Source organism: Phodopus roborovskii, unplaced genomic scaffold, assembly GCF_943737965.1.
Source record: "Phodopus roborovskii unplaced genomic scaffold, PHOROB, whole genome shotgun sequence".
NCBI lineage: Eukaryota > Metazoa > Chordata > Mammalia > Rodentia > Cricetidae > Phodopus > Phodopus roborovskii.
This window is the reverse complement of record NW_026126409.1, coordinates 19764870-19792679: the sequence shown is the minus strand read 5'-3', so window position 1 is coordinate 19792679 and position 27810 is coordinate 19764870. Positions and strand designations below refer to the sequence as shown.

The following is a 27810-nucleotide window of genomic DNA, read 5'->3' as shown; positions in this document are numbered from 1 at the left end:
AACATGTATGGTTTCCCCGGATGAATTTTGGTCTTGCTTTGGTTCAGCATTTCCTCAATATGCTCCCTTCCCTACAGTTTAGAATGGTAATTTATATCCTATACCATTATATATTGGAAGTATGTGATCTGCTTTTTTTATTTTGATTTTATAGGAGATTACAGTTAGATTGCATGAATCTCAGAAAAGACTTTGAACTTGAGACTTTTAAAATAAGTTAGAGACTGTTATAGACTACGGGGACTGAATGCATTTTTGCATTGTAATATGGTGACAAGTTTATGAGGATCAGGGAGTGGAATGTCATGGTTTGAAAGAAAATGTCTTCCAAAGGGGGTAGAACTATTAGAAGGTGTGGCCTTGTTGAAGTATGTGGGGCCTCATTAGAGGAAGTGTGTCACTGTAGGGGTGGGCTTAGAGGTCTCATATATGCTCAAGCCAAAACCAGTATGGCAAACAACTTCCTGTTTCCTGTGAGTCAAGATATAGGACTCTCAGCTCCTTCTCTAGCACCATGTCTGCCTGCACATTGCCATGTCTTGTCATGATAATAGACTAAACCTAAGAAAAGATAAGCCAGTCCAATTGAATATTTTTCCTTTATAAGAGTTGCTATGGTCATGGTATCTCTTCACAGTAATAGAAACATTTACTAAGATGAGCACAACACAAGCCACATTCAGCAAGAAAATGCCCCACAGGCTTGCATTTTCTTAATTGACATTCCTCTTCCCAAATTAGTCTATCTTGTGTCAAAGTTGTCATAAAACACTATCACACACTTCTTGTCCTTTTCCCTTCTAAAACTACCACATGGGCCATGAGTTTAGTTCATCTAATGACTACTTGACATTTTTATGGAGGTCAGGCTTAAAAAAAAATCTAGCAAAAAAAAAAATCTAGCATACAACTATGACAGCAAAAAGGTCTAGAAATATACATGCATAGAAAGATGATGTCTGAGCTGTGTGCTTTTCGCTGCTCTGCAGGTTCAGAGTTCACTAAAGCAGGTGCTGTATCTTTTAACTTGCCTTACCTGAACCTGAGAAAGCCAAGCCAGCCCCAGCCACATCAGCCTGCTCTTTCTGGTATCTCTACAAAATTCAGTGACAGTTTGTAAATTTCTGTCTTGGGTCCCTCCCATCTCCACCACTTACAGCCTTCTGGTATTTGGCATTTTCACACTTCACAGTGCAATTATCCCTGGCTGGGTTTTCTATGGCAAAGTAGACAAAAGCACATTTTCCCTCTGTGGTTGTAATTTTGACAATTACCCAGCAGGTATGTATCAGGATGAGGCTATCACTTTGAAAGAAGAAAGCAATCCTCTGAAATTGCATCAAAGGCAAACTCAGAGCTACAGTGTGCAAAAATCCACCAATAATAATGTCAAAATGACAATACCATTCTGGAATGCTATCCATGATATTCACTGACTTTAGTAATCAAATAGACTGTTGGCCTCCACCCTAATTAAACAGTTAAAGAAAGGAAGATAGCTGATTATAGAACATCCATGGTAGGCTCAGGATGAGATATTTTAATGAAAAGATCAAGAATAAATGTACTTCAAGGGTGAAAAAAAAAAACCTTCTCTGGAAGCAAGGGTTCCAATTTAGAACCATAAAACAGCTCTTGTTAGGATGTCTGATGCCCAGTCTTATGCTTTAATCTGTATACCCAACTCACATGATCATTTACTGGCTCTTTAATAGCACAGGAAAAAGTGTTATTAGCATAAATAAGAATGAATAATTAAAGTGATTTTTATCAGATATTCGACAGATAAACGTCCCTAATCATCATTCTTTGATCACAAGTGCCTCCTATCCTTAACGGAATAGCTCAGGCAGGTTGCTTACCAGTGAAGTATCCTATCAGGTGTTGCAATTTAAGTTCTCATGCATAATCAATGAGAGATTTTCAACGACTATCCAGAAAATAGGAATTTATGAGTGAAGGAGGTTATGTCTTTTGGAGAAGGCTTTGAAGTCAGACGTCAGTGATTTCCTAGGAACAACACTACAGTGCTGTATTGTTGCCAACATCTGGTCCAAAGCTAATGCCTCTGTCTACCCAGAGCCTGTTCCCCAACCCTGAGGCCCCCAGGCTTCTCATTTCTGATCCCAGGCTCCAAGAGCTCCATCATCTAGAACCTATCCTTGTAGGGATAATGTCATATTTCCATACACAGTAGGTACATAATTACTCTCAGTCAGTTCAGTGACTCTTCCATGGCAACGGCTCAGACAGCTCAGCAACCAATTGCTATCCCAGCAAGGCCACCAGCACACTCGGCTGCTGTTCTAATGTTCCCAAGAACTGGAAGGTTTCCTTTTGGCACTGTAATACTTGAGTGTTTGGAAATTTAAACAGTGGCCTGAATGCAGAGCCTGAGAGCAGCAAACACAGCTTACTGATCTGTGATTCTTTAAGGTGATTTAGATTGCAATGTGGAGTAGGTCATTATATGTGCAGGGTCAACCTGACCAATGGATATTCTGAATGCAGGATGGGGTAGTGATGGGAGATGCAATTCTGTAAATATGTTTCTCATACTGGTTACTGAATAAAGCACTGTTGGCCAATAGGAAAGGAAGGAGGGTATAGATGGAGAGTCTGGAGAAAGCAGAAATGGGTTAATACTTAAGACAGAGCTAGCTGATAAGAAACTAGTACCTGGCCAACAGAATTATATCAAATACAGAGTCTCTGTGTGTTAATTGGGGCTGGCGCGGCAGCGGGACAAGACCAGCGGCAGGCGGAAAAACCGTACTCCTTAGAGGGTAGGTCATTTAATGTGCATTGTAGACCTGACCAATGGATGTTTCCAAGTTCCTTATGAATGCTGTCTTACTGCCAGTCTCCAGATAATTCATCCACAAGAACAAGTCTCTCAATTCATTGTGGAAATAGGATTTTGTGCCCATAAAGATGACCAGTTAGTTCCTCACTACTGGATTAAATTTGCTATATTTGCTTTCCCTACATGTATATATGAGGAAAATTGGGAGCCAAACTTGAGAGACTTGTGTTGCTGTTTTCCTATGGCTGGTGGATGTGTCTATTTCCTGTCACCTTAGAGGGAACTCTAGTGACTAAGGTGGATTTCTTCCCCTTCCAGGGGAAGCTCATCTCTACCCCATGGATTCCTATATGTCATGGGATACCAAGTTTAGGGCACCTAGTTCCAAGATTAAGCAATAGAAAATTGTGTGGTTGCTTCTGAAATCTGTTATGGAGGCTGCTGGAAAAGCTCAAACTCCCTACTCAGCTTCCTGGAATAGGAGCTGTACTGAACAAAAACTAGATTTTAAATGAGACCCATCTCCACAGAGTCTTACAGTGTCCATTCTGACATAGACACTCATGGACAACTGGATCCTAATTTAGTAAGACAGCTGCTCATAAAAGCCTGAGCGCTCCACTGGGCTTTATCTGCTGAAACGCTGGAAAGAAACATCAACAATCGGATCTATTATTTGAACTTTATCCATTATCAAGGAAATAAAACCAGCATTTTAAAAGTTATCTATTTAAGGCATTCCTAAGATCTTCCTGTTAGGACAGAAAAAAAGTTCAATGGTGCCGGTTTTAGAAATAAAAGAGTAAAGTCACATGCTATCCTGCTGGGCAGCTTTTGAAGAAAGGGCTCTTACATAAGGAGGGGGAAAAGAGCTCCCAGAGAATACAGTAGCACCAGAGGCTATGGATACAACACTGAACTAATTGTGTCCTGGGGCTTGAAAAATTACCCACAATTCTGGAAGCTAACATTGTAGATTTTGATTTGACTACTCAGCATGAAATGGATTGAGATTTTTTTTTTTTTTTTGTAACTCAGAAAGCTGTAGAATAAAAGGTCACATGTTCTCTCCTTCCTATTAAAGATGGGTATATGAGACTAAATGAACACTTAGATAAGTTGATATGGATTGAGCCTAGATTCTCACTTCATCTGAATTCTCTGATCATGATATAGAATGGACTAGATTAGCGCCAAGATGAACAAACACATCACAATGCCTATTACTAAGCTAAATGAGCAACAGAAGCTAATGCTGGACACATCTTCCTCATTCAGGATATTTGGTTTTGTTTGTTTATTTATTTAACAAAAAAAAAAACTGCTTCCAATTCTGGACAATACATGTTTCCAAACGTAACCAGTCAGTAATGGAAATTTTGCCACAAAAATACTCAAGCAGTGTGAAGATATATTTTTAATTGTGAAATAAAGATTGAAAGTGGGGGGATATGAGTTTTATGGATCAGAATGGTAAAGAAACCCCACCAAGGAGCTCCCAGACTAATGAAGCAATGCTATCAGCAAGGAGCATGTTCAGCTATTTCCTTTAGTTTTGAGACTCTAATCCATAGTGTCTGTAGGATACTGTGTAATCTGAGGATGATTGAGTAAATGAAACTTAAAAAAAAAGTGTCTTTGAATTTTATTTACTATGTGTGTGTTTTAAGGCAGGGTCTCTTGTATCTTAGGCCTTAGGTACTACTCAAATTCACTCTGTAGCTGAGGCTAATGACTTTGAGCTTCCTTCCAGCCGCCTCCTTCGAGTCAGTATTGATCAACATTTCTCTAACCTGTTGCTTTTCACAGATGTGCAAACTAAACCCCAGGGAGGTGCTCAGATACACACTCAGACACACAGTTGGTGGATGGCAGAGGCAAAGCTGCCAGAGCTGCTCTCATTCCCATACTTCTGCATTGTGTCATTCCCCTGCAACCTCAGCTAACAGTTTCAACACAGGCAGCCATTCCTTTGCCGGGATCCCAGCAGCGCTGGGTATCCCTTGTGCTTGTGTGATCTTATGCTTACTTATATTATTACTTGGATTCTTGTTGTATATCCTTAACTTATTGATAGATAGGTAGGTGTGAGGCATGGATATCTTCATGGTTTTCTCAGCATTGTTTCTACAGTCTGATATACTTGGTCAGTGCTCAGTAGACTTTAGTTATGGGACAGGATTGACATAAAGGGCTGATTCATCTAATCATTCATACCTTTGCCCTAGCCACACTATGAAAATTACAGTCTAAATGGACAAAATGCTGTGTCCTCCATACTCCACTCCAAAGGCAGAGTAAGAGAATGAGATTTATCCCTTCAACCTGGGACATAGCTCTACCCTGTTCAACTCCTCTCTTTATCCTCAGTGGAATCTGACTACTAAAACAGCATATTTTACTGATTTAATTAATATAGGTGTTTTATGATAAATTATAAACGAATAGACCAAACTCAGTTCCCTAAAAACATTTTGTAAGTGCCAATTGCAGCTAATCATTACAAGTACACACATTATTTCTTTTTAAAATTACTATTTATTTTACTCACACAGGCTTTTAGAGTATAAGAGATATGGTAATGGTAATGGTCACGTTGAGGCAGTTAAAATTTCAATGTCTTTAAACACTAAAAAATTGATATAATAATTATGCCTATTAGTAAAAATAGATCAGAATGGGATATATATTTTTCCAAAAGACACAAAATGCATGAAAATCTAGTAGCTTAATGTTTAAGCAAGCAGCCAGGGGCTCCTTAAGAATTCTCCTGAGTTGATCTTAACTCAACCCACTTTCCTGAGTAGTTTTTACAGTCTGATCGCAATATCATGACATAGAATGGAGTTATAATGAACTTCATCCTTTGAATTCTATCTGACAATAAACTCTATCCCTCTATCCTCAGTTAAAACTAGCAAGAAGTCCCCATCTTATATTCTGATGGTCAAGAGGATTCAGCTTGGGGTTTGGTCAGCTCCTGGACTATCCATCAGTACAGAAATAAATACTAAAAAGAAATATTTTTAGCCATTTTCCTGCCAGGTTAAAAATTAGTAAAAGTTAAATAAGGAAACCTTCAAGTCATACAAGTAAAGAATAGTAGATGTTTGGCATGTATGTGATCGCATAGCACAGTTCCAGTAGGGACAGCAATGCTCAATGGTGGCATGCTTTGTTCAAAACCACACAAGCAAAAAAGGAGCTACCAATCCATGCAGCATTGTGAATGACTCTCAGAAGCATTATGTTGGGCAAAATAAGCCAGGAAGAAAAGAACATATACTGTATCATTCCATTAAATCTCAGAACAACAAACTAAGCATTGATGGCTAGGTTATGGATGAAGGTGTTGGACGGGAAAGCCACTGGTGGTTCTTCTGAATGTGTTTTGGCTCTTGACTGAGCTGATGGTCCCATGGTATCCAGGCATATCAAACCCATAAATCTACTCTTTTTATTTTTGTTATCTTGTATTGCAATAGGTTTGCTTATTTAATTTAATATTTAAACTTGATCAAGGCCACATAAACAGTGAGAAGGAAAGCTGATACTGGGGCTCTGGCCATGGGGTCTACCAAGAAAGGTCTGTTCTGAAAACAAGCCTGGTTCTTTTTACTGGTAGTGGGAGTACACTTCTCTGAACCAATTCTTGTAGCTAGTGGCCTTTTACCCGAGGTAACTGACACTGAGTGCCTATATGAGGCCTAATCACAAATAACATGAGATTTGTTGGGCTCCAAGAGTGAATCTGAAACATTAAGTCATCAGCTCAGAGCCACCAGAAGGCAACCATGATTTCCAACATGAATAATAATAATCCAGAGAGAGATACAAGGGTTCAAGCTGAAAGATCAGAGAAGTAAAGCAGCCAAGCCCTAGAGCTTTCTCACCTCTTCCAATGCTCAGATGGAAGGGGTGATTGTATCCTCTAATTGCATCTCCAAACTGCACTGCTCTTCACCAAGCCTCCACCAAGCTATGCTCTCTTCAACACGGCTGAAGATTAATGCCTAAGACTGACTTTGCTTCTTCTTTATATACCTTTCTCTACCCAGCCATATCACTTCTGTCTACATCTCCCTAATGCTGGGATTAAAGGTATGTGATCCCAAGTGCTGAGATCACTTTTGTGTGAGCTGTTTCTCTTTTAGACTAGAAGAGCTCAATGTGGTCTTGAACTAATAGAGATTTGTCTCCCAAGTCCTAGTATTAAGGCCTCTATGAGTAGCTAATATGGATGCTTTGAATTCTGATCCTCAGTGGCTTTGTTAGATCATAAACGATATATTACTGCAGTGATTCATACGAATTTCAAGGAAGACAGCAATGATTATGAGTCCCACAAAGAAGGAAGCAGGAAAGAGATGGATAAGCTGAAGAGCATCAGGTGTCATTGCTATTTCTAGAAGCCATACAAAAGATGAACGTGCACCCATATGGTTGTTTTCAAGCCTATAGAAGTCCTAGGCATGGCACACAGTGGTCATATTGCGGTCTTGGGATATATAATATATATTAAAATCATGCAAATGGAACAGGAAAACAGTAATCAAAATTTACCATGTATCAGTGAACTTCTCAAATAAGCCAGGAAGCTAAAGTCCTCATCTCTTTTAGCAGAAGAATCCTTGGTTAATAATAGTAAACTACACTGAAAGACCCATAGAGAATATTTGTATTTTTAATTTACAAAGAAGGATATGCACAGCTCTTGGCTGTTTGCTTTTTTATCCCAAAGAAAACCAATTCTTAGGTTTCTAAGCTGATTTTAGTTTTTATTAAGTATACAAAAATCTTTATGGCATTACTTTCAAAAATATTTTTATTTAACAGCTATGTACCTCCCAAACAACTCACTGCTATTCCGAATTATAAAGTGCTTAAAGCAAATATATTCTTCCATGACTGAAAATTAGTCTGAGTCAGTATTCAAGCACTTGAGAAATAGATATAACAGAAATGAGTAGCATAAACCTTTGCTATGAGAATTCATACCAGTCAGGCGAAACTGCAGAAAGAACAATGGCTATCACCACTGAGATCTTCTTCAAAGAACAAATGAATTCAGAAATTATTACTCATTTTGGGTTGATACTTGCATCTCACTTTTAATCAACTGAAGTATCAAAGTAATGACAACTTTTATGTCCTTTACTTCTAGGTAATATAATGTTCTGAGGCCTGGAGTGTTCCCTGAACTCAAATTTAAGTACATTAAGGGGGAAATATTCATTAGTGTATGGTATATACTTAAGGCTTCTAAATTTCATTTTACTCATTTTTACTAATTGACAGGCTAGATCCCCTGGAAGCAATGAAGAATCCACTAATCGGTAATTGCTTTATATGTCAGTGTGGACATTTGCATTTCTGAGTCTTTAGTCTCAATATATGACTAATATTTCTCTGGCTGTTTAACAATGGAGAGAGCATTGACTACTTTGGACTATTTATGATATTTTCCAGAAATAGAAAAATCTACATCTATGTTACTAAACACTTGCAAATGCAGACAGTAGTTTCACTAAGAAATATACTTATTGATGATAGGCAGACAGCTTGACTTCTGCTCCTTGTCTCTGCCAAGCAATTATTTTTAAGGCCCTGAATATGTTATCTAACTTTTCTGAAATTCAGTGTCCTAAACTATAAAATAGAGGCGTTGCCATCAGGATACTAGGATACTGTGTATTTCATGTACATTGCCTTTAAAACATTGGAATTTGTCATTCTACTCTATAAAAAAGTTCCACTCAGCTATCAATCATGGAATCATCACCAACATCATTGCCCTTGACAGCAGAAACAAAGTTGGTGTTTGCCTAGTAAGAGGCAACTTGCAACTTGAAGGTTATGTGCAGAACAAGGCTAGTGGATTCTATGTACTGCATTTGTTTGAGGTTCACCATTTAAATCTACCACAAGTTGATTGGCTTAAAGCAGCAAAAAATGGACTCTCACTGTAGTGGTTTGAATAAAAATGTCCCCATGTGCTCATAAATTTAAATACTTGGTCCCCAGTTGGTGGAACTGTTTGGGAAGAATTAGGAGGTGTGGCCTTGTTGGAGGAGGTGTATCATTGGCAGTTGGATTTAAGGCTTTAAAAGCCCACACCATTACCAGTAAACTTTTTTCTCTCTGACTCCTACTTGTGAATCAGAAGTAAGCTCTCAGATACTATTTTTAGTGCCATGCCTCCCTGCCTGTTGCTATGGTGCCCAATACGATGGCCATGTAATCACCCTTTAAATCTGTGAGCCCAAATAAACTCTTCTTTCTATACATTGCCTTGGCCATGATACCTTACCACAGCAATAATAAGGTAACTAAGACACTCACCACAAGAACAACACAGATGTTGGTGGATATATAGCTGGAATCATAGGGTCAAGAAGTAACCCTGCCTACCAAGGGTATCTCTAGCAAATCAAACCAGGAAATAAGATTTCATTACTTTAATATCTGATAAAAAAATATACCTCAAAACTGGGTCATATCATACTGCTTAAGTGAATAATTCATCAAGAGAATATTACAATTTTGAATATATTGGCATCGAATGAAATTACACTCAATTTTATAAGGCTAAGGTTACTCTATGTAAAGTCACAGATCAACTCTAATCTGGTAATAATGTGTGATTTAAATACCTTGCTCTCACCAATAAAAAAAGATTATAGTAACAAAAAACAGAAACATTTAAGAATTAAATTGTAATGAGAGCTCTCACAGCCCCCTCCTCCAATTTAGTTCCCCCAGGTAATATCTGTTCCTGTCTCCACCCCCAATGGGCGTGGTCTGTGCCACAGGTGTGGACAAAGTGAATATCTCATTACATTAAATTACTTCATAAATCAAAATGACTTAGTAGGCATCAACGCAATATTCCATCCAAATGACACACATTATGCTCAACAGCCCATGGAACTTCTTTTAAAAGAAACCATATATTAAGCACACAAAGCAAGTCTTAACAAATATACAAAAATTCAAATAATTGCTTAAATCCTATCTGATCATAATGAGATAAAGCTTGAAATCAACAGCAAGAAACCATATAAAACTCTCAATCATAGAGATTAAACAACACATGACCAGGTAATGGGTGTAACACTGAAGAAGTAAATTTAAAAATTCTGGAACTGATTAAAAATGAAGACACACAACACCCATCCTGCATAGAAGGCTCAGGGAGCATTTCCATGGGAGGGGGTAAAGATATGCTAAGAGCCAGAAGAGCAGGGAGTTTGTGGTGAGATTGATTCTTCTAGGAATTCAGAAGTGATGCCCATCAAGTCTCACCAACGTTGACTGTCTTACATGACCTGAACCAGGACAATACCAATAAACATGCCAGTGTGGATAGAAAAGAGCCCACAAGACCTCACCTCTACACAAAGAAATTCAGGCAACTGCATAATGCTAAGAACTGATTGGTTACCCAATACCAAATAGCAAGTAACATCATATAGACTGAATTGGTTATGCTATGTACTTAGGAATATATATGTTTATACATACATATGCATGTATGTGACAACAATTAATGGAAACGAGAGGCCATAATTTGAAAGGAAATAAGGAGTATGTGTGAAGGTTTGGAGGAAAGTAAGGGCAGGGGGGATTTATGGAATTATACCCTATTAATCTTGAAAAATATGAAAGTAATAAATTTTTAAAATGAGGACATAACATACCAAAATGTATGGGTACAATGAAAGAAATCCCAAATTCCACAGCTACAAGTGCCAACATTAAACATCAAGAAAAAGTCTCAAATAAATAACTATATAATGCACCCTAGTGCCTTGAAGAAAATTAGAACAAACCTAACGTCAAAGCAGTGAACCCAAGAAAATGCTTAGAATTAGGCAGAAATTAATGAAATAGAAACAAAAATTACAAAAATCAATGAAGTGAAGAGATGGTTCTTTGAAAATTTAATCAGGATTGACACACTAAACAAAATAAACCAAAAGAAAGAGAAAAGACACAGATTAATAATACTAAAGATAAAAAGTGAGAATTTACAACAGATATAAATGAAATTCTAAATAAGGATCTACTTTTACAAGTGTATATTCCATTAAATTGGAAAATATAAAAGTGGTTAGTGATTTCCTAGACCCATGCAACTTACCAAAGATTAGGCAAGATGAGATAAACAGTGTGAATAGATGTACAGTATGCAATGAGGTTAACTTAGTAATTAAAATTGCATAATGATTAAAAAAAAAAATGTTTTGTCCCTGAAGGATTCAATGAGCCAGGCCGTAAAGAACTAACTTGAAAAAGTAGAGGTAAAAATCTTTGAACATATTTAATAATACCAGCAAAACCCTTATAATGAAACTAAAAGTATTATAAGAAAAATTAAGACCCCAAACTGCTTCATTAACAATGATAAAGACACATTGACAGACAGAAAGACACACACACACACACACACACACACACACACACACACACACACACACACACAGAGAGAGAGCCCTTAAAATGTTTTAGGGTGTTAATTCCAGAAATAAATTAAAATATTTCAAGAAAAATGAAGTTTTAGTGAAATGTATTGATATTTGAAAATCATTGGCTACAATTTAATAATCTGTAAATGAAAATTGAGATATTATGATCACATGAGTAAAGTAAAAACATTTGATGAATTTCATCATCCAGTCATGAAAAAAACTGTCAGCATATTAGGGAAGACAAAGGAGTATCTTACATTAACAGAAGGTTTGTGAGATGAGAATGTAGTGACTATGGTTCTACTCGAATCTGTGGGGCAGCAAAGAATCTCCATTGTAAAGAAGCAAATAGAGGAGAGGCACAAGGAGGAAGGGATTCCCATTGTTTACTGATGATGTGGCCTTTGCATAGAAAGCCCTTAATAGTTTGCTGATGGAATTGATTGTTAAGTAAATTTAGCAAAGCAATTTGATAAAGGCTTGGGAACATTACTGTTTATAACTAAAAATTTTAAATGATCTTGGCTGTAGTCTGGTCTCTTAATGTGACATAAATCACTTGCCTTTTACAATGAAACACAATGAAACCACAGGTCTTTAGGAATAAATGTGAGCAAATATGTGTGAGATTCCTGCAGAGAGACCTGTGAAACCTTCTTGAAAGAATCAGAGGCACAGCCAAAGAATGGTGTGCACCATGGATGGAAGCAGACTCAAGGATACACTAATGTAAACGGTTTCAGGGAAACTGACAGTTTTGATTCTAAATTTAGAATTACAAACTGGCAAGCATAATGAGAACTGTCTTGAATAAAAATGCAGAAATAGAAAATTTACACTACTAGATACCAAGACCTACCTACCATAAAGCTATAGGAGACAGTGTGCAATGGAGTAAAGAAAGAGCATCAATGGGTTGAAGAGTGTAGAACCCGGACAGGAACATAATGACATGCCTGTAAACCACCTGATTTATGAACAGGAATACTTAAATTCTCTTTTAAGTAAGTGATACTGGATCAACTAGTATTCATATAGGCAAAATCTGAAAATTGACCTCTATCATATTATGCAAAAGAAAAAAAAAGACACTAAAGGCCTACATTCATAAAGAAAGAGAATACAAGGTGAACATAGTAATGTGGAAATTTACCTTGATAGCCTTGAGACCCAACTTATACTCAAATAACTTAAGACATAAAAGAACAGATTTGATGAGTTGGACTTTAAAAAGTACAAAGTTCTATAGTTTGTTAAGAAAATAAGGGTGTGGGAGTGTAGATTGGTTGAAGTGCTTTTCTGTACACCTGAGACCCTGAGTTTGAGATCCAGAACAAGACAGGCAAGAAAGGAGAAAGGAATAGCAGGAGATGAGGATATTAAAATGGAAATGAGGGGTTGGGGAGATGACTCAGCAGTAAAGAGCTCTGGATTCTCTTCTACAGGACCTGAGCACAGTCTCTAAACCTACATCTGGCAGCTTATAACTGACTATAACTTCAGCTCCAGGGGAACTGACATTCTCCCCTGACTTCTGTGGGCACTTATGTGCTTGTATCTTGCATTCACTCTCTCTCTCTCTCTCTCTCTCTCTCTCTCTCTCTCTCTCTCTCTCTCTCTCTCTCTCTCTCTCTCACACACACACACACACACACACACACACACTCACACACACACACACACACTAAAAGTAAGTCTTAAAAATAGAATCAAAGCTTTTTTTTTTTTTTTTTTTTTTTTTTTTAACATTGCATACCCATTCTGTCAAAGCTTCCTGTCTTAGTTAGGGTTTCTATTGTGTTGATAAAACATCATGACCAGGAAATAGCCCATCACTGAGGAAAGTCAGGCGGCAATTCAAGCAAGGCAGGAACCTGGCTACAGGAACGGATGCAGAGGCCATGGAGGAATGCTGCTTACTGGATTGTTCCTCATGGCTTGTTCGGCCTGCTTTCTTATTGCCCAGGGCTAAATCCACCCATATTGAGCTGGGCCCTCCCTCATCATTCATTAAGAAAAATGTCCCCACAGACTTAACTATAGGCTAATCTTATGGAGGCATTTTCTCAGTTGTGGTTCCCTTGAGTTGGATAACGCTACCTGTGTCATTAAAAAAAAAAAAAATCCAAAAACTAAAAAGGGTATCTCCTAACATCCATGGAGACCCATGCTGGGCACCAGAAATGAGCTCTTCCTCATGTGTGCATTAGCTGTACCAACATCCTAGAAAAACTGGCCTCACTTGTGCCTCCCCCAGGTCTCAAGGCTCTGGTGTGCACACATGATTAGAGAACAACCTCCCCAGCTAGCCGGGGTTCCCTGAGAGAAAGGCCAGTGTCTACTCACCTTTCCTCCCAAGGGAAAGGGAGGTCTGACATACAGCAGCACTCAGTAAATGTTGGCTGGATGACATTGATTATTCACAGGGCCTTAATAGAGTCAGCTCTTGAATTATTTAGAAATAAAAACAACTGCATCTAGTTAGATTCCATCCTTTTGAGATATTCTTTGTTCCTTATAGACGATTGTATGCTTGTTTTCTTAACAGCCTCATGGATTGCCTCACACTGCTGGTCCTGGTTCTGGTGGCTATGAAAGTGTGCAGGAAGGTAAGTAAGAAGATGCCTGCAGCCTGCAGCCTGTTCCAGTTAAAAAAAAAAATCTGAGACTTTTCTGGGGGAGAGCAAATAAGAGCAGGCTTTTATTTAATTGTCAACACGTGTGTGTGTGTGTGTGTGTGTGTGTGTGTGTGTGTGTGTGTGTATCTGTGCACACACACACATACATATGCATATTCACACACATACACACATGACTTAAATCTGAATTAAATATGCCAGAGGATCTGTTTTCCTAATAGTTGACAGCATCCACGTTAGGAAATATTCAGAGTTTGAACATTAACACAGAAGTTTAGTACAGCCTACAAATAGCGATCATGTTGCTTATTAAAAACACACAATATAGTTGTAAAAGTTTCCTCAACATCATAAAGCTTGCTGAATTACTTTTGAAAGAAAAGTCCTATTTGTGGTGAAGTGGAAAAAGCAGCTCAAGAAACATAAATGTCAAGGAAACTTCAGAGATAAGAAAATAAAATCTATATCTGTCTGCCTTTTTGAGATAAATAACATGTCTGGTTTTAATGGTCTTGTGAAAACAAGTCCATAGGAAGGACCAAGGAATGGGAACGGGGAGAGAGTGGGAACGGGGATAGAGTGGGGACGGGGAGAGAGTGGGAACGGGGAGAGTGTGGGGACAGGGAGAGTGTGGGAACCGGGAGAGGGTGGGAACGGGGATAGAGTGTGGGAACGGGGAGAGAGTGGGAACGGGGAGAGTGTGGGGACGGGGATAGAGTGGGGACGGGGAGAGTGTGGGAACAGGGAGAGTATAGGAATGGGGGTAGAGTGGGAACAGTACCTACTTGGTCTGATGTTTCGATCCTTGCAGGTGTGCGTGGTACTGTTCTATTGAGTTGAGCGACACACTGCAGATGGTACATCTGTAAGTTCGTCTCAGACCTATGGGTGACAGACAGACATTGTTAGCAGCATCCTGCCATCAGCCCTGATGATGACTGAATTTTAGAATATCCACAAAGACAAGTTCTGAGTATTAGAGAAGATATTGGGTCCCCTGTACCATGGCCACTCCTGTCCCTCTTTCTAGAGCCCAGCCACCAGATTCAGCAGAACTGGGAATGTGAAGGTGTTTGTAGCAAGCCTGCCCTATTTATAGATAGCTGAAGGGTAAAAACAAATGACTTGGAATGTAAGAAAAATGTTTTGGGAATTTTCTAATTCAAGTCAAGAAGCATGCTTCCTTTTCCCCCTAAGTCATATAGACATGGTTTGTTATCTCTACAGTGAAACAAAGAACAAAATAAACAAACCAGTCCCATTCCTTTGCCATTCCCCCCCCCCCATTAACCTAGGCTTGATCCTAAGATTATCTTATAAACTGCAAGTAACCAATAGAGATAAAAATGAACCAATTCATTCTCAGGGTCTAGCTTCCCATCAGAGTTAAGGCCATCTATGTATTCTCCTGCTTATTCATTTGCCTCATTAACACAGCATCAGCTATGGGCTAGTCGCTGAGAATTCCAAAGTAGAAAAGACACACTTGGCTTTCAAGGGATTTAGGAAAATCTTGAGTGTTTCAGAGCACTGACATGTCCACAGGAAAATCTGTGTTACCAGCAGCATTATTTACATCACATCAAACCTCCAGTGTGGTGGAAACCCGCAACAGCACACACTCTGCCTACCGCTGCTCTAAGCTGGTTGAGGAAAAGGGAAGCTAACTCTGTGCCAGTAGTGCACACTCGTCAGTTCGAGTCCCTTGCAAGGAAAGGCAAGTCTATGCCAGCTTGAATGGTCTCTGTGATGTAACTTCTCATTCCTCATTGCTTCTGAAGCTCCCATGCTATATCCTCAGCCTTTGAGGAACCAGGAAAGACATGGTGAGGAGAAGAAAGAACAGTCCTAGAGGACAACTCAGCTCCAGGAAGGAAAGAACTCTATCTACCCCTTATGTCTTCATGTAAGCAGTGGGGATGTCTTCCCTGCCTTGGATATGTTAGTGGGCATTTTCTGTGTTTCTGGATGACATTAAAATTCAGGCCATGAAAAAATGAGCCCCCTGAGGCAATGTGACTGGGAAGTGTGGGAAAGTATAGTTTAGTTGACTCTTAGAGTCTGGTTTCAGATGCCAGCAGTTCCACTGATGGAATGAGGTAGCATGGTGGAACCTTCTCTGAACATCTCTGAGGTGAGGCAAGAGCCAAAGCTCAAAGCAAGCACAGTGCCTTTGAGTGTGAGTCTGACCTCAAGCAGCCACCCAGGAAAAACATCTGTGACAGGGAGCCCCACCCTTCCTAATACTACCCTTCAATACAGTTCATGTTGCAGTGGCCCCTGACCACAAAACTAGTTCGTTGCTACATCACAACTCTAATTTTGCTACTGTTATGAATCCCAAGTAAATATCTGATATGCAGGATAACTGATATTCTACACTGTGTAAGGATCGCTTGACCCTCAAAAGGGGTTGTGACCCACAGGATGAGAACCATTGTTCTATCGGATAAGTAAGCTGTACACAGAATCAGAAGGTGTTTCAAACCAGAAAGAACTCCATCCTACTCTATACTCAAAAATGAGCTGGGCATGGTGGTGAACACCTTTAATTCCAGTACTCAGGAGGCAAAGACAGGTGGTTTTCCAAGTTAGAGGCCAGCCTGATCTACAGAGAAACTTCCAGGATAGCCAGGGCAATAAGAAAAACCCTGTCTGGAAGCCCCCCCCCCTCCAAAATGAACAAACAACAATAAAACTTCATGACTTTTCACACATCACACTCTTTGAAGCTTGACTTAGGACCAGCTAAGGTGGGTCTGAGGAATGAAAACCAAGTTGCTTCTTTAAAAGAGCTGAGCTTGCATGGCCTTTCCACTTCAAGAGGATTAGCCTGCTCTCCAAACCCAGAGGCTATAAGTTATCACAGCCAGTATAGAAGTTGTCAGAATGCTTATCCAGGCCTGGTCCATGCTGCTCTTTTATGCATAGAATCAAAATATGAAATCCGGCTTCAGGCAGTAACTCCCTCTGAAGGTCTCCATCAATCTCTTCATAATAAACAGTAACTGCTGTGTGTGAGTCCTCCTTAGAGTTCACACTAATCAAAGGACTCCTCGTAAAAAATGGAGGTTCAGTTTGGCAATAGGCATAAATATTTATGTTTTAAACTGGGAACTTTTAAGAACATCAACAAATCTAAAATAAATATCCTGATCTGCTGGTTTCTGGAAGTATTCCTGTGCTCTGCAGCCAAACCAAAACATGGGCTGGGGATGTCTGGTACTTTGTTGTGAGGTAAGCCTCAGGGGCGATGAACTGAAAGGCCATGGGCATAAATAAGAACAAAACTAGAGAGAGCCTCCCACATGCAAGACATGGCGTTCTCAGTGGGAACTTGGGGATTTATTAATATTTAGTTGAATCCTAACCACTTTGGAATTATATGGCTCTTTTTCCTCGGGGGAACTAGAGAATCTAATTATTAAATCAAAAATGTCAACTTCCTTACTGAATCCATTTCAACACAATAACACATTTAAGGCATCCTAAAGCCCTGGGAGTCTAGTAGGACTATGTGGGAACAAGACAGAGTCTCTCACATGGATGATCCATGAAGGATCGTCTTGAAGACATATCACTTTGTATTTATATTTCCCAGCACAGTGTTTATAAAACCAGATAGGTTTTAGAGAATTTAGCAGAATGGGATGCCTTAATGTGTCTTCTCAAGTCTAGTAAAACTAGAGTCTGTATGACTTCAGCTGCATTCAGTGTACATTAGAAAAGTGGTACTGAGCCTGTATTACAGAGCCAGGTATTTTGCTGAATGCCCAGGGTATTGGAAATAATAAGACATGTTTTCTTATGGAGTTATTTTCAGAGAAAGGCAAACAGAGTTAGGGCCTCTGAGGTCTGGGCACAGAGAGGATATCCCCTAGTCCTCATTAGAGAAGCTACATTAACACTGGACAGCAGCAAACAGAGTCACAAGTGGTCCAAGTACTGAGAATGAATGATGGTGGAGTGATCCATTCTGGTTATGACTCACCTATCTCCTTCCTAGGCTTAGGGGACACCATGGAGGAGGGGCCAGAGAAGGGATGTACATGTCAGAGGTTGGGGAAGACACCTGTGAAACAGTGTTATCTGGGCATGACAGTGTGTGGGGGAGGGGCCATGCAATCCTAAACCCACAACAGCTGTGGTTGCCTGAATAAGAGCTGAACAGGATCCAACATGGATGGGGGGCACTCAAGGCCCACCCCTCGATGAGGCACTATTGGAGTTAATGTCTGCTGGGGAAGGAAGAATCAACTGTATTTGGGGATGTTTGTGGCCCCAACTCATGCCCATGTGGGCTTTATTAATTGGAATTATTGGGTTCTGTGAGAAGCCTGATAAGAACATAGAATGACAACCTGTCTACAAACTGATGTTGGGTAAGGAACGGTCCAAGGAGTCAGCATGTAGAAAGCAGAGGAGGAAATGAGCCTGAGTGAAAGGTAATCAAGAAAAAAAGAAAAATAACATTTGTGTATCCAATATCTATTAGTTGGATTTGAAATCCAAGGGAAATCAGATATGCACTCAAACAAAATCTAGACACACAGTATGCCTTCAAACCTGAACTACTACTGTTGCATGAAGTTCTTAAGGTGAAGGGAAACAAAGGTCCTACACCACTTTGAAATTGAGACCTATAGGCAAAAAACAACAACATGAATACCAGAAAAGATGAATGTGATACTAGCCAGATGATGCCAGGCTTGACTACCACCATTTGAGGACTTGCACAGGGAAAGAAGAGAACATTATCCTCTGACTCCACATGTGCACTGCAATGTACATGTATGCATACTCACATACACAGTGCACACATGCACACACACAATATACAAACATACTTCAAAATCTAAAAATAAAATTAAATATACAAGTTTGTAGTCCCACCAGCAATGGAGGAGTGTTCCCCTTACTCCACATCCTCTCCAGGATAAGCTGTCTTGGCTGTTTTTGATCTTAGCCATTCTGACAGGTATAAGATTGTATCTCAGAGTTGTTTTGATTTGTATTTCCCTGGTGGCTAAGGATGTTGAGAAATTCCTTATGTGCCTTTTGGCCATTTGAGTTTGATCTGTTGAGAATTAATTAGATTACTCAGTATTTTGGTGTCTGTAATTTCTTGAGTTCTTTGTATATTTCAGAAGTCAGCCCTCTTTCAGATATGGGGTTGGTGAAGATCTTTTCCAATTCTGCAGGCTGCTGTTTTGTCTTTAGACTCTTTGCCTTACAGAAGTTTCTCAGTTTCAGGAGGGCCCATTTATAATTTTCAGTCTCAGTATCTATGCTACTGTTGTTCTAGTCAGGAAGTGGTCTCCTGTGCAAATGTGTTCAAGGGTAGTTCCCACTTTCTGTTCTAAGAGATTCAATGTGGATGGATTGATATTAAGCTCGTTTACCCATTAGGACTTAAGTTTTATACATGGGAATAGATATGGATCCATTTGTATTCTCCTACGCAAAAGTGATTAAAAAAAAAAAGTGACAGTTTGAAATTCGTAGGCAAACAGGTAGAACTAGAAGAAACCATCCTGAGTGAGGTAACCCAGACACAGAAAGACAACTATGAGCCTTCATCCAGTAACTGATGAAAGCAGATGCAGAGATCTACAGACAAGCACTGGACAGAACTCCTGAAGTCCAATTGTAAAGAGGGAGGAGCAATAATATTATCAAAGGGGTCAAAGGGAAACTACAGAAACAGCAAGTGGGAACTCCAGACTCCAGACTGACAGCTGGGGAACCTGCATGAAATGAACTGGGCCCCGTGAATGTGGGTGGCAGTTGGGGGACTTGGGCAATTTATGGGGCTCCTGGCAGTGGAGCCTGGAATTATCCCTAGTGCATGAACTGGCTTTTTTGGAGCCCATTCTCTATGGAGTTATACCGTGCTCAGTCTAGATACAGGGGAGGGCCTTAGTCCTGCCCCAAATGGTATGACAGACTTTGATAATTACCCATGGGAGACATCATCCTCCATGATGAGTGAATGGGGGGGGGAGGGTTGGGGAGATGGTGGGGGAGTGGGAGGACAGGAGGAAAAGGGAATGGGGATTTGTATGTAAGATTAAAAAAAACTACAGCAAAAAAATGAAGTAATGAAGATATGAGTATCTTTTAAAGTTGCTCTTAGCTTACTCAAAGGCCACCAACAATTTAGAGATTGTATTTTAGTCTTCATAGCAAGCATCAAAGTCAAGCAACTAATGAGCAGGAGTAGAAAAACACTACTGAAGGATCATGTTTTTATATGAAGTAGTGCAGTTTTAACTCTAAGATGACAGTGGAAATTTAAGGAAGGGATAATTCCACATGCTCTCTTACAGAGAGTGTTAAATATAAAGAGCTAAGGGCAGAGAACATAACATAGAATGATGAGTGTTTCAATTAGCCCGAAGGGAGGTGAGTTAAGGGTTAGAAAACAGAAAGCATGGAACTGTGGGGAAGGGACCCTCAGACAGTACAGTGTTCTCTCCCAGCATGAGGACCTGAATTTGGTTCCCCAGCACCCATGTTAACATTTGGGTGCAGCACCAGGTGATAATGGCCCAAGTACTGTGGAGAGGAAGATAGGAGGATTCCAGGGATTCTGGCAACCTATTCTACCAAATCAGTGAGCTCCAGTTCAGATAGAACAAGACACAGAAACACATACCCCCTCCCCACACTCTACACTCATACATATATATGCTACACACATACATATGCCATATACATACCCCACATACTCCTCTCTCTCTCTCTCTCTCTCTCTCTCTCTCTTGCACACCATAGCACAAATACCCACTAAACACAGTCCCCACATATACATGGAAAAATAAAAATGGAAAAGAAATGGAACACATAGTAAAACAGCCCAAGTGGTATAACTAAATTCAATCACATTAATAACTACATTAAATACAAATAGGCTTTTAAAAAAATCTCAAAATTCTGAAGTTGTCAGAGTGGACAAAAACCAATACCCAAATATATCAAACACAGGCTTCAGTAAAAAGGCACACTTTAAACCTAGAGGCTAGAACTAAGGGGTTGAAATTGATTCATTAGACTAGTAAGGAAGTGTAAATGCTTCTGTTTATGTCTGAACAGACTTCATGGCCAAGGCATTGCTCAGACATGAAGAGGGCATTTTATTATAATGATAAAGGGAGGATTTCATCAGGAGAACATAACTTGGAATGTCACTGAGCTAATAAAAGCTTAAGATCAGGTCATATAAAATCCAATAAAACCAAAGGAAAAAAGAGTCAAGACCACAATAATGGGGAATGTTCACATGCATCTCTTGGTAGTTGTTAGAAAAACGGGGAAAAAAACAACAGTATTTAGAAAACTTGAGCAAAACTTCCAGCCATCTTGTACTGATTTACATTTGTAAGCACAACTCTGTTAGTGCTCACTGGGAGACACCCATATGAAGAGTATGCTGAACTCCTATAAGCCCCATAAACTTAAAGGTAGTGTTGATGACAATTCAATTAAATTCAAAATAAATCACAATAAGATTTGCAAAGCATCTAGAATATTCCCAATTTACTCCTGATAAATAAAAGAGGAAGGCAGGTTGAACCAGATAAAGAAAACATTAACTAATGTGCAGTTGTAAAGGCTTTAGAGATATTTATATTCTCAACCCTATGACACTAGACAATGGCAAGCCCTAAAACCAAACTGAAGAAGGGGAAACTGTAAGTAATAAGAACAAAAGACAGAAACATCCACATAAGAATTATTAAAACCAAATTCTTGTCTCTGATAAGACAAACACAGACATTGCCCCCAAACTTTTTGAGTGGAGATTAAAAGCAAACAAGGAAACACATACCACTCAAATAAGAGTAAACATCAATTCAGACTGTATGGACCAGTTTAGAAGAGCAATAAAAGACATTATGAGCATTTGCTATTAAAATAAATATTAGAATATGCAGAGCTAAGTACCAGAAGTACCAGAGCTAAGAGGACAGACATTCATCAACAGACACAAATTTGTTGTCAAGGGTTTCCTACATAGAGAAATAGAAACCCAGATGGTTGCTCTGCAAAACCTTATCAAATACTAGGGGATTTTGTGACACCAACTTTAAAACACACTCTTGGGAGATGGAAGTGGAAAAATATGAGCATGTGCAGAGGAGTATGTTTCAGAATTCTCTGCATCCAGGATCAAAATTCCCAGCAAACTAGAAGAAAGTTTTATTTGGAAGAGAATGTCTATGTAAGTTCTACAGCTAAAACAAGTCTATGCTTAAATCATGGACAGTTTCCTCTGATTAAAATAAAAACCAAGAGTGTCACACAGAGAAGAGCTCCTCGTATCAAAGCCAGGGTCTGTGCATGCCGAGCTCTACTACAGCAAAGTGTGAACTTCATGATAGCCAGGTTAGGCTATACCACCAGAAAAGAGGAGGAAATAATAGGCATTAACATGGGAAAGGAAGAGGTAAAATAGTCATTTTTCATAGAAGATATTGTGAAATAGAAAATCCTAAAATGCCAAGCAAATGACGACAGCTGAAACACATGGATTTGGTAAAGTAACCACCCACACAAAAGATCAATAGAAGAAATTGTATTGTTTTCAAAGCTATGTTCAAATGGAAAATTCTATTTTCTAATATCATTACAATACAATTCCAAAGCACTTTTAAATGGGAGTAAGTTTAACAGTAATGTAGAAGGTCAAAACCAACAAATACTGTTGAGAGAAATCAATAGGAACCGAAGAAGATACAGAGATCTAGAATCAGGCACTGATTTCACACTGTACCATCATTAATAAATCACAGATTCATTGCAAACACATTAAAATTTCAATAGGCTCTTTGTAGACTAAGACAGGTAGACTGAGAAATATGGGGAAATGAAGAGACCTAAGATGGCCGAGACACTTTTGAAAAAGAAAATAGTTTAAGGGGCATGTTGAGGGGTTCATGATTCTTGATCAGCACTGAGTGGACACAGGGAATGAGTGGGTGGGAAGGAGTCAAGAAAATGGAATCAAAATGGAATCATCAGAGGTAAGGTGAACATCAATAAAGATCTCAGGGCAACTCAACTGGGAGGAAAGCTTCCCTATGAGTGGATAAATATATGGACACTAACAAAACAATTAGGTTTGGCTTGAGCTGCAAACATACATGAAAATAAGGGGATTAGGATGGTGGAGATATGGTTCAATAAGGAGAGTACAAACATACCAACTTGATACAGTCTTCAGCTTCACAAAGTCATCCTCTTACCATTCACATGTGAAAGTGCATGCACACACACGCGTGCACACACATGCATACACACACATATAGACACACAGACACATATACATGCATACACACACAAATACATACACACGTACACATGCACTCATATACACACATACATCCATACACACATACACATATAGATATACACGCACACAAACACATATACACATACATACATATACACCACCACACATCATATACACAGTAATAAATAGAATAAAAATTAAGGCTGCTACTACATTAACATTTACACTTAATGTTATGTTTATACATTAACATAACATCTTACATTTAAATGTAAGAGCTAAAACTATAGAACTTCTATAAAAATATAAAGACTATAAATCATCTTCATGAATATGTAGGAAGCACACTCTATGAAAGAAACTGCAGAAACATAAAAAAGAATAAAATACATTTTATAAGAAGATTTTACTTATGAACGATGCCATTTAGAATCAGAGCAGTAAGTAATACCAGGGGAGAGATGTATCCAATGTAGTTCTGTGTCCAGAATGCAGAATTAACTCCTACCAATCTATCATTAGAGACAACCAAGTATTTCAAACAGCAAACTATTTGATCAGATGTGCCATAAAGGGAGATATAAATATGATCAATAAGCATGTGGAAAATTATTTGGCTGCAATGGTCTCTGGAGTGAAGCAAATTAAACAAATGATTAATCACTGTCTCACATTCAAGTGCTGCCATCAAATAAGACAATGCCAAGTATGACTAACCATGTGAACAACCAGAATCCACACATTCCCAGGGCAACTGGAAACGGTGCTCCTTGGAGAAACCATCTGGTGGTTTCTTCTGAAGTTTAATTACTCACTTGACTTTACAGGGGTTCATTCTAGAGAAATAAAGAGCTCTCTCTCTCTCTCTCTGTGTGTGTGTGTGTGAATGTGCCTGAGAGTATGTGTGTATATGCAAGTGTGTGAATGTTATGAGAATGTAAAATCCGTATATAAATGTCTGTAGTAGTTTTAATTGTAGTTGCCAAACAATGACCATGTAAGAGAAGGGAGATGGGGAGGATGGGAGCTATGAAAAGCTGTCTACTAGATATGGCCATTCCACTTATGAACCATGAACTCACAGAAGCCTTGGTTGCATATACAAGACCTGTACGATACTCAACCTGTCATATCATGCTGTCAGAATTCCAGCACAAATGTGAGAGAGGATCATGAGGCCCCCATCTTTAGTGAGGAGCTACTGGCAGTGGACAGGTGCTGATGGAGAGTCAGTTTTGCTGGGGTGGGGGAGGGTGTCACTAGTAGGTTTCTCACTGTACCATTTGCATTTGAGTGGTGCTAATGACACTCAGTGAGTCATTTTTAAAGAGAGGGAGGAAACAAAAAGACATGAAATTAAGGAGGTCCTGAGGCATTGAAGGGAGCTGGGGAATGGATATAACCAAAATACATTACAAACATATATAAAAATTTCAAAGAATGATTTAAAAGTATATAAAAATAACTTAATTTGAAGTGGCTAGGAGAAATGTAGTGTCTGATTGTAGTGAAAGTTTTGGGTCTAGAACAACTGTCAGTTCTCCATTAAATTCCAAGCACTCAGTAAGTACTGGGGTACTGAACCTCAAGTCCCATGCCATTCCCATGGAAGAATTGGTAAGTCATGCAAGGAAAGCACGAATATGGCTCATACACCCAGTATTAGGCTTGCATGAAAGAAATTGCTCCATAAAGAGAGGGCTGAATTTACAAAACCTCACTATTAGGTATAGTAGGCTGCTACTCCATGTTGAGATGCTCTAGCCACCACAGAGAGTATCTAATGCCTTCTGAATTCAACCCATCGCCTACAGGCATAGACTTTAGGGTATCAAACAGCTAATTAAACAGAGAACACACACTTTCTGAAACAGTCCTTTTTCTGTCTGAATAGTGAATATGCAAAGCTTTGAAAACTGAATCAGCAAAGAAAAGGCTTACCACCCTCAAAAGCTGTTTCCAAACAAACAAAGCCTAAAGAGAGGGAATACATTCTCAGCAATTAAAATGCAATTTTATCCATGTTGGATGCCTTGCCTAAGCAGGGGCTGTAAAGTAAGTTATCATCAGTGAATACTCAGAAGAGATAGAATAATTCAACCTAAACACTAGCACACTAGAGGACTGCATAGATCTATTCCACTAGGCAAAAGCAGGCCATAAGCTTTGATGGTTTGAACAAACCTACTTCAATACCTTAATTTAATTGTAAAGATGAATGATTATAAAGAGTAACTCTTATGTGACTCTTTGCAACTTACAGGAAAGCCAAAGAACTGAACAGTTTTGCTTTTGCTTTGTGGATCTGAATCAAATGTGAGGCAAACATATATAGGATGTCTAAATCTACCCATGTGAACTGGACTCAAGCGATTTTTAGCCATATGTTAAATAGCAACAAAAGTGGGAAATGCTTTCTCTTTTTTAGTCCTGATGTTGGTGCGGAGTAAGTAGAAATGGATAGAAAAGAGGTGGGATGTGCTTTCTTTTTGTGAATCTTGTAGCAGTGCCAATGTCATCAGTGCTTACAGCAAGTGATAAGGTCAACATAAGTATAACGTTTTCATGAAAGTTATTTTCACTAGGACACGGAGTTTTGACTTCATGTTATTTTAGTCATAAACTGGACCATACTCTTAATAGGAAGTTGTGTGTTATGGCATCAAGTTAACAACACATTAAAGTAAACCTCAGATATGTCTGGAATCAGTGGGGAAATGGAGTGCTGTACAGGATGCTATGACCAAGTTGGCCATTGTGTCCCTTCTCTTCTCCCACTGCTCTGTGGTATCACTGACAAAGTCTGTACACATGACCCATCTCTTCTTCCTGCTTCATTATCTATGACCAAGTCATCATGCATGTTCCTTCTCCTCCTGCTCTATGGAATTGATGACCAAGTCACCATGTATGTCCCTCCTCTTCTGCTCAGTGGTATCTACAAAGTCAACACACATGCCTTATCCATTCTCCTTTTGCCCTTTGCTATTTCTCTTCAAGGAAGCTCATCTCTTCCTTTTGGCTCCTATGATTTCCTCAAAATGCATCATCAATAGTAGTGACACCGCCACATAGTCAATAAACCAGGATATATGCCTTTAGCTTCATCACCTAAGGTCTGGGTAAAGAGTCCTAACAAAACCTTCACCCAGTTTGCTTCAGTTGCATGAGTCCAAAGGCTCTGGGCTGCATTGGGAGAGGCTTGCAAGAGATATGGCCCAATATGAGCCAAAGGTGTTAAGAACAAAAATGTCCTAAATTGCCAATAATTCCTTATTACCATTCAGATCTAATACACATGCTGTATTTTCTGCCCTTTGCCCTCTGTCACTCATACAGACTGGCTAGGTGTCCTATGTATCTTTATTGATCTTATGGCTCATTTGCTGAGCCCTGTTTGATCCGTAGCTTTCAAAATCTCCCAAGTGGCCAGTCAGTGTTCTATGTTAAGTCCTGGCTATGTACTGCTTCCATGCAGATCTGACTCCTAATAGATCTGTTCCAAATTTAAAAGTCTTCAACATCAGAAAAGAAAATCCTCTTGAAAGGTGGTGCTGCAGGTTTTGACTATTTGATTTAGAGAAAGGTTATTGACGTTGTGGACTTCAAATCACCATGACCATATGCCCATCTGCTGTATACTCCTGGCATATTCATACTGACAGCTGACAGCTAATGGCCACACTGTGACTTCCACATGTAACTTTACTAATGAACACTCAATAGGAGCCTCACAATTTAAAACAATGAACCCAATAGTCTCACCAATAGTCTCACCTGTTTATAGTTCCACACCAAATTACCTCTGATACAATTCAACAGAAAAAGGCAGAATTCACAGCCTGATGAGGGAAGTCATTGCTTTCAGAAACCAAAGCCTTTGTATAAGGACTAGAAAATGACACTCCTCAATAATTCCTAGATATACCAGGCCTCAGACATGGTGGAGAGGTGGAAATGATTAGAACCCTACTGATGATTTTTAGTAGAAGAAATCTATATTTTTGTCATCATATACTTCTGTTTATCCATGATGTATCTTTGTTTCCTAATCTATAAAACAGGGAAAAATTACAACCATTCAGAGCTCTTATTAGACTTAAATGAATTAACAAGTATGTAACATAGGAGACACAAACAGCTCGATGAATGTAAGTGACAATGAATAGTTGCATTTTATTTATGCTTCCAAAGAATTAAGTTTCATTATGGCATTCTCCAAATGTATCTTTGTTGTCGTCACTGCACTGCTCCCCATCACCCTCTCTTCCTTGTGCCTTCCCACCCACAATAGGCTACTTTCTACATTCATGTCACAGGTGACCCTTTGCCTTCCCTGCATTTCTGAGCAGTCTTGTTTCTCTCCCTTAATCTCCTACTGAGTGCAAAGTCTGCACCCATTCCCACAATCCCTTATTTACACACATACAAATGGACGATAGGTATTTTCAATCATGGTAATCTTATGCTTGAATAAAAATGAAGATTCTACTCATGAGTGGGAAACTTCACAATAATTTAATGGTCTAGAAAGAACACTCACTTTGTAACAGGCACATACAAGGCATCTGGCAGGCTGCCTTCTCTACAGATGCTCTT

At 39.1% G+C, this 27810-nt stretch overlaps 1 protein-coding gene across 1 annotated transcript in view; it reads right to left on the bottom strand.

The window, feature by feature from the left end:
* Zmat4 (zinc finger matrin-type 4) overlaps nucleotides 1-27810 on the bottom strand; it is a 327753-nt gene that overhangs the window by 18649 nt on the left and 281294 nt on the right. The window contains exon 6 of the mRNA XM_051182141.1: nucleotides 14702-14798. Within this exon, the coding sequence (XP_051038098.1) occupies nucleotides 14702-14798 (97 nt within the window). The remainder of the gene's footprint in view (nucleotides 1-14701; nucleotides 14799-27810) is intronic.